Consider the following 12,072-nt stretch of genomic DNA (forward strand, 5'->3'; position numbering starts at 1 on the left):
GCAATTGGGACCAGACCCCATGGCATGGACTTTGCCCACAAAGGGGACTTGGTTCACATCCCTGTGATCAAAGCCCTCACCCCAAAGCTTCCTATTTATTTGCTGTTCTTCCAGCACTGACCTGCAGCTGTAGATGTCGTTGATTTGATAGTGCTTGTTGAAAGCCACAGCCTCCATGCTGTCAGTGAGCGGCCCATCCAGCACCCGGATCCCTGCACAGACAAAGACAGGTAAGGCAAGGGCAGGAGAGACCTGGCAAGCAGTTCAGACACACCCACACGGACAGAGGCTTCCAGTGCCATCCAAGAGCAAGGAGGCCTGTGTTCAAGTCTTGCTTGACACTGGCTGCTGCGGGACAGTGGCTTTCTCCCTCTCAGCCCCTCCAGCTGTAAAATGGGAATAAAAATAACCCACCTCAGAGGGGTATTGTGAGAACCCCCAAAAAGGGTGAGAATACTAGGTACGTTAAAGGGACCGCATCAAGGGTGGGGGACCTTCCAGGGGCCACACACCTTGCCCTTTGAAGGTGACTCGGAAACTACAACTAACGCAGAATGGGGCAGCTAGACTGGTGACTGGCAGCAGCCCCCAATATCAAATAACTGGGGTCCCAAAAGACCTACATTGGCTCCCAGTATGTTTCCGAGCACAGTTCAAAATAATCATGCCAACCTTCAAAGCCCTAACAGCCTCAGCCCTGTATACCTGAAGGAGCGTCTCCACCCCCATTGTTCAGCCTAAACACTGAGGTCCAGCTCCGAGAGCCTCCTGGTGACTCCCTCAGTGCAAGAATTGAAGCTACAGGGCCTTCTCAGTAGTGGCACCCCACCCTGTGGAACACCCTCCCATCAGATGCCAAGGAGATAAGTAACTATACAATTATGCAACCTTTAGAAGACATCTGAAGGCAGCCCTGTATCAGGAAGTTTTTAATGTTTGATGTTTTATTATGTTTCTGGATATACTGGAAGTCGCCCAAAGTGGCTGGGGAAAGCCAGTCAGATGGGCAGGGTACAAATAATAAAATTATTATTATTATTATTATTATTATTATTATTATTATTATTATTATTCTCAGGCAGGCAAGCAAGAGGTGTCCCTGCAGTTGCAAGGGATGTTCCAGCCAGGTAACATCACTAGAGGAGGGCCATTAAAGGAGCCAGTGAGGGGTGTGGCTTGAGAAAGGTGCATGGCCTGCACAGTCCAGAGGCCCAGAGAGAGGGGGATGCTGGGCTGCATTTGGCCCACAGGTTGAAAGCTCCCCACCCCTGGGCTATTTAAGCAGTGCCTAGCAATGATGTATCCTTGGAGTGAAAGTGGAGCTGGTGGAAGCCACACCTGCTAAACAGGTAAAGGAAGTTGGGAGAACTTAATTCTCACCTGCTGAGCCAATCCCAGACTGTGTGTGTGTCTGTTACACAAAAAAGGGGAGGGATGGAGTCAGGAGGTCAGAGGAGCAGCAAGAAGAGCTGGGCTGGGATCTGCCCTGCTTACCTCTTACGCCCAGAATTCCTGTTTCCACCACCAAGGTGGGATGTGTTCAGCTGCCACTCAGCTCCACTTCCATCTAAACCACTTGCAAAATGCCAAGGGATCGTTTCGGCCACCAGCCCACCCTGTGTAATGCACTGATTTCATACTATCAAACCGTGAACGTTTGCAGCTAGATTTGGTTTTTTCCAAGCCGCAAACCTCCCGCAGGGAAAGCTGGTGAGAACGAACAGACACACTTGATCCGGAGCCACATTCCCAATGAACCAGAGAGCTGCTAATTGAGCCAATTTGCATGGGAGGTCTAGACCGGCGGTGAGCAAACATCGCTCCAGATGGGAGCTGCCTCCCCAGCTCAGCGGCAGAACAAACATCCCACCCTCCTTTGTTCTCTGCAGTTCGGGGAGCTGTGAGCAGGGTGGTTACTGCCTCAACAGATCATCTTGGAGGGGGGGCCACAGACAAGCCCCAAAGGCTCAGCCAGGCTCCCCTCTCGCACTGCATTTGCCAGTCTGCTCTGAGAGCACATGGAAATCAGTGTTTGTGCAGTTCCAGTTTGCACCGAAGAGGAACGCATGCACCACACACCCTTGAAAGCCTGTGAAGCAAAGCAACCTATGCTCTGAACAAGAGGCGGGGGGGGGGGCGGGGTCTGTCCTCCCCACAAGATTATTTTAGGAAAAGAGCACTGCTCATGATAGGGAGAAGACACCACCTGCTGCCCATAGTGGAGAATGGCAGCCTATGACTTTCAGGCTTGTTGTTGACACCCTCCCTTGCTTTCCACAGCCCCCACCTCCAGATGTGGCAAATATTGTGCTGAAGCCAAAAGGTTAGGGTTGCTATATTTTGAAGAGCAAAAAAAAGAAGACACATTTGCCAACGCCTGCTTTTAACTATGGATAGCTTTGATGACTCTCGTTTTAAAGGTAAAGGTAAAGGGGCCCCTGACCATCAGGTCCAGTCGTGTCCGACTCTGGGGTTGCGGCGCTCATCTCGCTCTATAGGCCGAGGGAGCCGGCGTTTGTCCGCAGACAGCTTCCAGGTCATGTGGCCAGCATGACAAAGCTGCTTCTGGCAAACCAGAGCAGCGCACGGAAACGCCGTTTACCTTCCCGCCAGAGCGGTCCCTATTTATCTACTTGCATTTTGATGTGCTTTCGAACTGCTAGGTGGGCAGGAGCTGGGACTGAGCAACGGGAGCTCACCCCGTTGCAGGGATTCGAACCGCCGACCTTCTGATCAGCAAGCCCTAGACTCTGTGGTTTAACCCACAGCGCCACCTGGGTCCCTCACCTGGGTATTTTTAAATACCCTTATTTAAAAATATGTCGGCTATAGCAGCTGGTATATATTGATACAATGGTACCCCGGGTTACGTACCTGATTCGTTCCGGGGTGCGGTACGTAACCCGAAAAGTACATAACCCGAACAACCGTGAAAGCGCGCTTCTGCGCATGCGTGAACTGCACAGAACGCTTTTGCGCATGCGCAGGCGACGAACCCGGAAGTAAACACTTCCAGGTCCGCAGAGTACGCAACCCGAAGCGTACGTAACCCGGGGTAAGACTGTAGTAGGAATGTACTCAACTTTCAACAACAAAATAAGTATAATACATATTGCTCCCTCACTCGCCTCATGAAAGTATTTGGACTCATGTTCACATCTTTGTGAACATAAAACAATTTATTAAACTGTTGAACATAGACATATGGACTCTCCTGAAGGGCAGGGGGATGTTAACGCTTGCCCTCCCAGACTCCTCCTCCAAGATCTTGAGGCTGAGCTGGTGTCCTTTTAGTTCAGCCACAAGAGAAGGGATTTATACAGTACAGTCATACCTTGGATCCCAAACCCCTTGGGAGTCAAATGTGAGTGCCGCAAACCTGGAAGTGAGTGTTCTGGTTTGTGAATGTTTTATGGAAATCGAACGTCCAACATGATTTACGCGGCTTATGATTGTGTGCAGGAAGCTCCTGCAGCCAATCAGAAGCCGTGTCTTGGTTGTCGAACGTTTTCAGAAGTTGAATGGATTTCCGGAATGGATTCCATTAGACAACCAAGGTACGACTGTATGTAACTAGTTTAAGATGCTGCTCTGTTGCAATTCTCTGCTGCAGACCAGCTTAGGTGCCTCCCTTAGATTAGAGTCTAATGCACTAGAAAAAAATTCTCGGGTTACTGTAAACACAAGAACCAAACAAAAAAAAACCCTCCATACATTTTGCCAAATTTTAAAAATCCACCCGGACATCAATTTTAATCCCAAAGAAGAGGATGTGTCTGGGGCATAGCTGTCAACCCTCCCGTTTCCTGCTGCAACCCCGGACTGTAAAATACCCCGTAAATGTCCCGACTGGCTGCTGGCTCACTTGCCGAGTGCTGCCGGAAGCGATTTCTGGTGCCCAGACATGCGGACACGGGCAGCCCGGCACGAGAAGTCGCTTCTGCGCATGTCCGGACATGCGCAGAAGCGACTTCCGGTGCCGCGCTGCTGCTGATCCCCTATTTTCTAATCTGGAAGTTGACAGCTATGGTCTGGGGGGAAAGAGGACATATAGCAACCCTACAAAAGGGTTCCGGGGTGAGGCTGCTGTCGCATGCTGAGCTACAGGTGAGAGCTGAGTGCAGGGTAGGGGCCAGACAAACTACCCCAAAAGGAGCAACATGTCGCCCACCAGAAGAACTATCCCTCCCCTAACACCCCATACACCCCTGTATGCCCTGTAGTAATGTCATTATTATGCCCGTATGTGTAAACATGCAGGGGTGCGTGGGTGTTAAAGGAACAAAGGCTTGCCTAAGGTCACCTCTTGAGTTCACGGTAACCATGAGGGGAAATGGGGACCTCCTGGCTCACAGCTCACGCTCTGCCACAGCAGCTCTTGGGACACTGCTTTGCCTGCACAGATGCAAGCCAGCTGAATCCCACCCACCTTCCTTGCAACAACTGGACAGAGTTCTACCCAAACAGAGGAACACTGGAAGCTGACTCTTCTTCCGAGTCAGATTGCCAGCCCATCTAGCTCAGTGCGGTCTACACTGGCTGGCAGAGGCTCTCTAGAATGCCAGGCAAGAGATTCTCTCCCTGCAGATTCCAGGTGGGCAATGCTCTGACACTGAGCCACAGCAGCTCTTCCCTGCCATCGGGTGCCAGTACCTGCGATCCTGCTGCCATAGGCAACTCCCACAGCACAGAAGCTGTTGTTGGAGACGGCTGCAATCTCCCCAGCACAACGGGTCCCGTGATGGTTGCCGTTTTCCTCGTCCGGGTGGGGCATGGGGTCTGGGTCGTTGGAGTTCAAGTCATAGCTGCCTTCAGGGCTCTGAAAGAGACCAGACCCAGAGTTGAGAGTCCTTTTTCCTGGGATTGCGAGGGTAACTGCAGCTGGGGAACAAAGCACTCAGGATTCAACAAACACCAGTCACCCGCCCACCCACCCCCACTCTCCCCTGCCCCTTCTTTCCTGCTTTATTGTGATTTTGTTGCCTACAATACAGGTGAAACTCGGAAAATTAGAATATCGTCGAAAAATGCATTTATTTCAGTAATGCAGCTTAAAAGGTGAAACCAATATATGAGATCGATGCATGACATGCAAAGCAAGATACGTCAAGCCTTTATTTGCTGTAATTGTAATTATTTGTCGTTAGGCAGGTCAATTATAAATGGAATGTAATTAATGAAATGTAATAGCGATGCTTATTTTTGCATTATTGTAACTATTTGTTTCATTACTGTGGAATTTCCAAAAGAAAGCATTTGTAAAAATTAAAAGAAAAAGAAAAAAATAGTAAGTTGCATTACTGAAATAAATGCACCTTTCGACGATATTCTAATTTTCCAAGTTTCACCTGTAATTGCACTCGGTTTTATTCCTTGTAGGCTCTAGTTCCCAGAAGGGCTAATCTTTTAATTAAATAAAAAAACGGCTGAACCGCATAATTTCCTGAGGGGGGGGAATCATGTTTATTTATTTAAATTATTAAGTTTATGCAGCGTCCCTCATCACAAGATCTCAGGGCGGTTCACGGAATAAAATATATGATAAAAACACAAATAAATAAATTAAAACAAAAACAACAGACACATTTAAAAGTCTGAAGAATATTAAGTAATCAGCTTCCTCCTCATCCCAAGACCCTAAGGCAACAGGTGCTGCTTCTGGGCTCAGGATAAGACCGGAACAAGCATTTGGGTAATCTGTGGCACACCCAGGAAACAGTCCTCAGTCACCATTGGGTGCTCTGAGTCAGAGTCACGACCATTGCCCCCTTCCATTTCAAAGAGGAAGTTGAACAGGACGGGACAGGAAATGTGGGTTGTGACCAGTGCTATTTTTCTACAAAAAGAGGTGCCGGAACTCACCATGAATGCCTCCCTTGTCTCTTATACTAGCAATGGAGCCTACCCGAGAGGTGCCAGAACTCAGTTCTGGAACAAAGCCCTGGTTGTGTTGACCCCAGTGCCTCCTTTCCTGCTGCCTCGGTAGGGTTGCCAGACTCAATAGTGGACAGGACTTTTGTGCCTTTAATTGCCCTGCTCTCTTTTGAGTCTGGAAACCTTAAAGAGAAACCAGCAGACCCTTTGTTTAATTTCCAAGCAGAGGGCCTGCTGGTTTCTCTTTAAGGTTTCCAGACTCAAAAAAGAGAGCAGGGCAATTAAAGGCACAGAAGTTCTGTCCACTATTGAGTCTGGCAACCCTATGCCTCGGGTGAGAAAAAAATGCAAAAGCAGTTGCACAACATCAAGACCAAGACTTGGTCCATTTTCAAAGACCTTCAAGGGTGGTTTTGGCAACTGCCTGGATCTCTACCATATTTGGGAGCGGCATGTATATAAGCTATCCTGAGCCACGCCAGGTCTAGGCCCGACCCTCCTTTGCTCCCATCTGCCTGGACTCAAGCTAACCGGCCAGTTGCCAATTAAGCCCCAGCCACCCGACCCAAAAGCCAGTTAGGTTGCTGCCTGCTGGATCCAGGTGGTTGAGTTTTAAAAGGCCAAGTGCAGTCCTGGAGGCAAGGCTCTCGCACCTCTAAGGTAGGGCTGGGCAATATCTGGTTTTCAACATCGCGATATATCACCAGCTAAACATCGCAATATACCGTTATATCACAATGGCTGGATCTAGACACATCAAAAAGAAAGTTTCAGGAAAATGTTGTAAAGCTCATAATGCAAAATCACATTGCCAAAGGATTGAACTCTACAGCGCCATCTGCTGTCACAGTGTTATAATGCGTTTAAAACACTTTTTTAAAAATTAACGTTGCTGAGTCCAATGTCTGAAATAAGGACGGAGCTTTGTAGAAGCATTGGCTGGCTTCACGGTTTCCCCAACAATGTTTTATTTTTGCATAGCATGCACACACTATGATTCGCAGTACAGTGGTACCTCGCAAGACGAAATTAATTCATTCCGCGAGTCGCTTCGTATAGCAAAAATTTCGTCTTGCAAAGCATGGTTTACCATTTACCTGGTTTACCCGGTCTACCCATTTAATTACTGCGTTCCTATTCGTCTTGCAAAGCGCGGCCATAGGAAACTTCGTCTTGCGCAACGCAAAACGCTTTCGTCTTGCGAGTTTTTCATTGCACGAGGCATTCGTCTTGTGGGGTGCCACTGTATATTGCCAGGTATGAAACAATATGGACTTTAAACCAGTTTGGGGTGGTATATCAGTATATCACCCAGCCCTACTCTAAGGCTCCAGCTGGGCCCTAACTCTCCAAGCCCAGCCCAGGCAGCTGCGGTGCCCCCAAGGGAAGGGGTGGCACCAACTACTTACGTAGTTGGGCTTAATGTCTTTGATGGTGTGCTCCACCCCGTCATCCACCACGACCACTGTTACGCCCTGGCCGGTGACATTCCTTTCCCAGACGCCCGTCACATTGATGTCCATCCCGGGGCTCTTGCGGTTGTTCTAGGCCAGGAGACAGAAGGGAGGCACAACGTTCAGAGGGCACAGCGAGGAGGCAAGCCAACATGCACACACAAGAGCAGATCCTGGGTTTGCTGCAGATGTCATGGACCAGTTGGATGCAGAGGAACAGTGGGAGGAACCAGCTGGGGAACCCCCAAGGGAAGGAGGCTCAGAGTCCAGGGAATGGTGGTGGGATGGCGATGATTGGTCAGAGGGAGAAGACTGGGAAGAGAAGGTGTTGGCAGTGGAAGAGTAATAGGGCTTAGTGAGCAGGGAAGAGTCAGTGGCAGAGAGAAGTCCAGAATCAGAGGCAGAAGTAGAAGAGGGAGGGTGGGATGAGGGAGGCCAAGAGGCACAGATGAGTCAGGCTGGTGAAGAAGTCTCCTCCCTTCCTGCTGCAACAAACTCCCCTCTCCGCTGGTCTCCCAGGACCAGGAGAGGCATGAAACGGGAGGAGCAAAGACAGGCACACAGGTGCAGCCTCTGATTGCTTGGGAGGAAACCCTGGAGAGGAGGGGACAGGCAGCTGTGGAGAGGCAGGGACCTTCAGTCTTGGCAACTGCTTCATGGGGGGAAAGACCTACCAGGGATGGGTTGCTGTGCTCATTAGGCCTGACACTCCTGTTCCAAGCATGTTTCTGCTAATAAAGAGTTAACTACGACTCACTTTGTATGATTTTCTGCTGCCCACTCCTGTGAGTAGACAGGAGGAAATAGCTCAAATGCCACCTCCTGATTTCACTCAAGTACCTGGACTCATTATATGTACCCTGAAACACAGGTGCCGAGTCCCCAAGGCTTGGGATGCCCTGGCTCCCATAAACATTTTAAATGGCGGGGGCAGGCACTCATAAAGCGTGGCGCAGCCGCAAATGCATGCCACAGGGTGCATGCGTTCTCCATCGCTATGCCCCTGTGTATGCACTACATCACCGTGCCATGACACATGCTCAAGTGACAACAGCACGCTGGGGTTGTGGCAACGTAGCACACATGGCCCCAGCACACATGACGCCACATGGCCCCAGGCACCCGTGCTTGCGGGGGCAAGCTGGCACCGCTTCCCTGCAATGGGATAGCTGGAGAGCCTGAAGAGCACCTCCAGATGCTGCTTACCTTCCAAGTCCCAGACTGCAGAATCCAGGACCGGCAGCCGTGTGACGCTCCGCCCTTCTATGGGCACCAAAAATGGCCGACGACGACACCGGAAGTCGTGTCTATGCACTTCCGGACATGCGTAGATGCGACTTTTGAAGCCGGCAGCGGCCATTTTTGGTGCCCATAGAAAGGGCAAATCGGAAAGAAAAAATGGCTGCCGGCAGGAGAAATTAACGGAGAAAAACGGGAGACGAAGTGATACGGGAGACCACCGGGAAAAGGTAAGTAAAAACGGGGGTTTCCCGGGGAAAACGGGGTACTTGGCAGCTATGGATGCTGTTGGACCACAACTCCCATCTACCTTGTCCAGGGGCTGATGGGAGTTGTAGTTTAACATTGCCTAGAGCAGGCTTCCTCAACCTCGGTCCTCCAGATGATTTTGGCCTACAACTCCCATGATCCCTAGCTAGCAGGACCAGTGGTCAGGGATGATGGGAATTGTAGTCTCAAAACTGGAGGGCCGAGGGTGAGGAAGCCTGGCCTAGAGCATGGGTAAGCAAACTAAGGCCCGAGGGACGGATCAGGCCCAATCGCCTTCTAAATCCGGCCCGCAGACAGTCCAGGAATCAGAGTGTTTTTACATGAGTAGAATGTGTCCTTTTATTTAAATTCTCCCCTGGCCTCCTTGCTGGCCCAAGTAGGTCTAATTTAGCCAGCTGGCCCTGCTGACTATCTAATGTTTATTGGATGGATTTCCCCCAAATTGATTTTTGAACTTTGAATTTTGTTGTTATTCATGCTTTTATACTGTATTTTATGCTGCTTTTATGTTGTATTGCAATTAAGTGTTTTAAATTTGTTGTTAGCCGCCCTGAACCGCAGGTTTCTGAACCGGGAAGGGCGGGGTATAAATAAAAAAATATTATGATTATTAAATTTATTTAAAATGCATCTATGGGTTATTTGCGGGGCATTGGAATTCATTCATTTCCCCCCCAAAAAATATACAGTAGTCTGGTCCCCCACAAGGTCTGAACAACTGTGGACCGGCCCCCTGCTGAAAAAGTTTGCTGACCCCTGGCCTAGAGGGTTACAGGGGAAGGAGGCCCTTGGAAGTGGGCAGCAGCACCTGCCTCCTCCTCTGCCCCACCCAGAGTTCCTGGGCATCAGCTGGACTTGCCCCCCAAAGCTGTCTTTTTGTCCCTCCCACAAAGCCAGGGGCCCCACTCACCAAGTGCCACTGCTGCGGAAACTTGGGGTCGTTAAAGTGCAAGCTGCGCTTGGAGCGTTTCAGAAACCGCTGCTCGGCGTGCCACCTCACGCTGTCATGCTGTGCAAAGACCGCCTCCGCTGACCGCTGGATGGCCTCCAGGCCGAGGCCCGCTGGGCTTGCCAGCTGGTAGCCAAAGAGGTAGTGGCCTCTGAGCTCCCCGATCCGGCCAATGTTCACGAGGCCGGCCTCCTTGGCCAGTTCTTCTGCCCGCCAGTCCAGCTCCTCCTCAGAGGAAGGGGATCCCTCTGGCACCGTCAAATGCACTGCCCACGTCAGCTCCCCGCGGCAGTGGGCTGCCTGGCAGGGCTCGGCCCCACGAGGCACTTTTGCTCCCCAGGCAAATCCATTTGGCAACAGCAAAGGGATCCAGGCCGGGATCAGCCAAAGGCACATGTGGACATGCAGTGCGGCTTCCATCATCGCTCTCCATGATGGCTCCGTCCCCCTCCAGGGCGGCATCCGACAGGCGAACTGCAAGGGCAAGGGCAACGTCAGAACATGCCCCCCTGCTTTCCCCTATGCCTGGCTTGCCTCCAACCCCAGCAAGAATAGAGGGACTCACTTTGCCCCAAACCCCTGCTGAAACCCATTTACCTTGAGTGCAGAAAGCAGAAACACCCTCTTTTGCACTCCCTGTAGAAACTGAAACGGATTTCGTGTTTGGTATTAGTACCTTAGCGAGGGGTGGGGGGATGGGGGCAGAGACAGCAGGCAAGCTAGGGAATCTCACCTTTCCACCGGCAGAATGGTTACTAAAGGAGAGCATTTCTGACTCCTGGGCTGCAAAGGAGGTCAGGCGAGTTAATGTTTCATCAGCCGATCTTCTTTCTCTCACACACTGTCTGACTTCAATTTCTGCAATACTGTTTCTTAACCCCTTCCTGCTCCAATTCAGCAGCAGGGAGGTGAGGGAGAATTCCTCTTTATTACTTTACGGACAACAGCCTGGGAGAAAATGCACCTGAGTGGATGTTATGTTCAGGAGGCTGCTGCTGCTGCTACTCCAGAAATGATGAGTCTGCTGGCTTTTATTTATCCAAGAAGAAAAATAAGTCATGGCTGGTTCATCTGGCAAGTGCCCTGTTTTGAAAGTGGACACAACTTTTGGGATGCTGTCTTACATGCTGTTGTGAAGAAAGGATCAACTGGAGTAACAACTATTAACTCGACTAATATGAGAGACTGACGATGCTGCCAAGTGAGTGCCCTGCCCCCAATAGATACCTTTCAGATTTCTATTACTTAATTTGAAGGCTTCTTGCAGCAAAACAAGGCCACAGAGGCCGCATTTTATATACCTTATCTCTGTTTGAAACTTGCGAGCATTACCAAGGTGATCCATTCAGATGAGGTCAGAAGTCTATACAGTACCAAAGTTCAAATGCTTCCAAAGTCGAAAGAACATTAATTTGTGTTATTACAGCCGGAAGATGACAACTCATAGTCTGTTGCATTTGGTTCCTAGGAGCTGTTATCTCTTTGGAGAGGGGTACCCAGAAATTGGTCACCTCAACTGACCCAAGGGTTTTGTCCTGGCTAGTGTCTAGTCAAAGTTCATTCAAAAGACTCAAGGCATCAAAACCAGATGCCAACTTCTGGGTTTTGCTGTAGCTCCAAACACTGGTGCTTTTCATCTCCACCTCTTGCCCTCACCTGGAGCTGCACCTGCCCACCAAGATTGCCAGTGACTGGTTGGCAGAAGGAAAGCTCCCTTGTGCCAGCCCTGCAAGAAGAACCAAAGGTGGCAGCGGCAGCCCAACAAGGAAGTCCTGGGACGGGCCTGCTCCTTTGGCACCGGGTTGGCTTCCTTTCACAAACAGGCACTAACAATGGGGAAGCCGGTCAGCCGGTCCCAGCGGGAAGGAGCAGGAGGAAACCTGGGAAGGGCAGCGGAGACAGCAGGGGTGAATCTTGCATGTAGTGGCGGGGGCAAGGCTGGCTGCAGCACTCCAGCTTCTTCTCCGCCGAAGTCGAGGCGGGAATTTCTGGATGCTGCCCTATTTCTACTACGTATAGCCGGCCCCCTCGAGGTGGCGGTCGGAGGGAGTCTTACAAGCATCGGTCACAAAGCGCAGCGCCCCCGGGGGGCAAGTGCTGGGGGTGTGGCCCACCCAGCAACATTGGCGGCACCCCGGTCTCTCCCCGGGGCTGCTGCTAGCCGACGGCCTGGGCGCGTCCCGGGAGTCGGACGGTCCCCGACCGGAGCTGCGGCGCGGGTATCGTACTGGGCCCGCCAGGATCGGCTCAAGCGAGGACCGGGCGCGGAGACAAGCAAGCCGCTCC

General features: G+C 50.9%; 1 protein-coding gene across 2 annotated transcripts in view; it reads right to left on the minus strand.

Moving 5' to 3' along the window:
- PCSK7 (proprotein convertase subtilisin/kexin type 7) overlaps window positions 1–12,072 on the minus strand; it is a 33,329-nt gene that overhangs the window by 20,935 nt on the left and 322 nt on the right. Inside the window, exons 1-5 of one of the 2 annotated variants that reach the window (XM_035140181.2) lie at window positions 10,520–11,904; window positions 9,748–10,260; window positions 7,284–7,418; window positions 4,654–4,819; window positions 122–212 (exon numbers count right to left, since the gene is read on the minus strand). In XM_035140181.2, the coding sequence (XP_034996072.1) occupies window positions 122–212; window positions 4,654–4,819; window positions 7,284–7,418; window positions 9,748–10,260; window positions 10,520–10,555 (941 nt within the window). In that variant the 5' untranslated portion in view covers window positions 10,556–11,904. Of the gene's footprint in view, window positions 1–121; window positions 213–4,653; window positions 4,820–7,283; window positions 7,419–9,747; window positions 10,261–10,519; window positions 11,905–12,072 lie in introns of those variants that run through there. The other variant, XM_035140182.2, reaches the window with a different exon arrangement.

This window comes from Zootoca vivipara, chromosome 15, assembly GCF_963506605.1.
Source record: "Zootoca vivipara chromosome 15, rZooViv1.1, whole genome shotgun sequence".
NCBI lineage: Eukaryota > Metazoa > Chordata > Lepidosauria > Squamata > Lacertidae > Zootoca > Zootoca vivipara.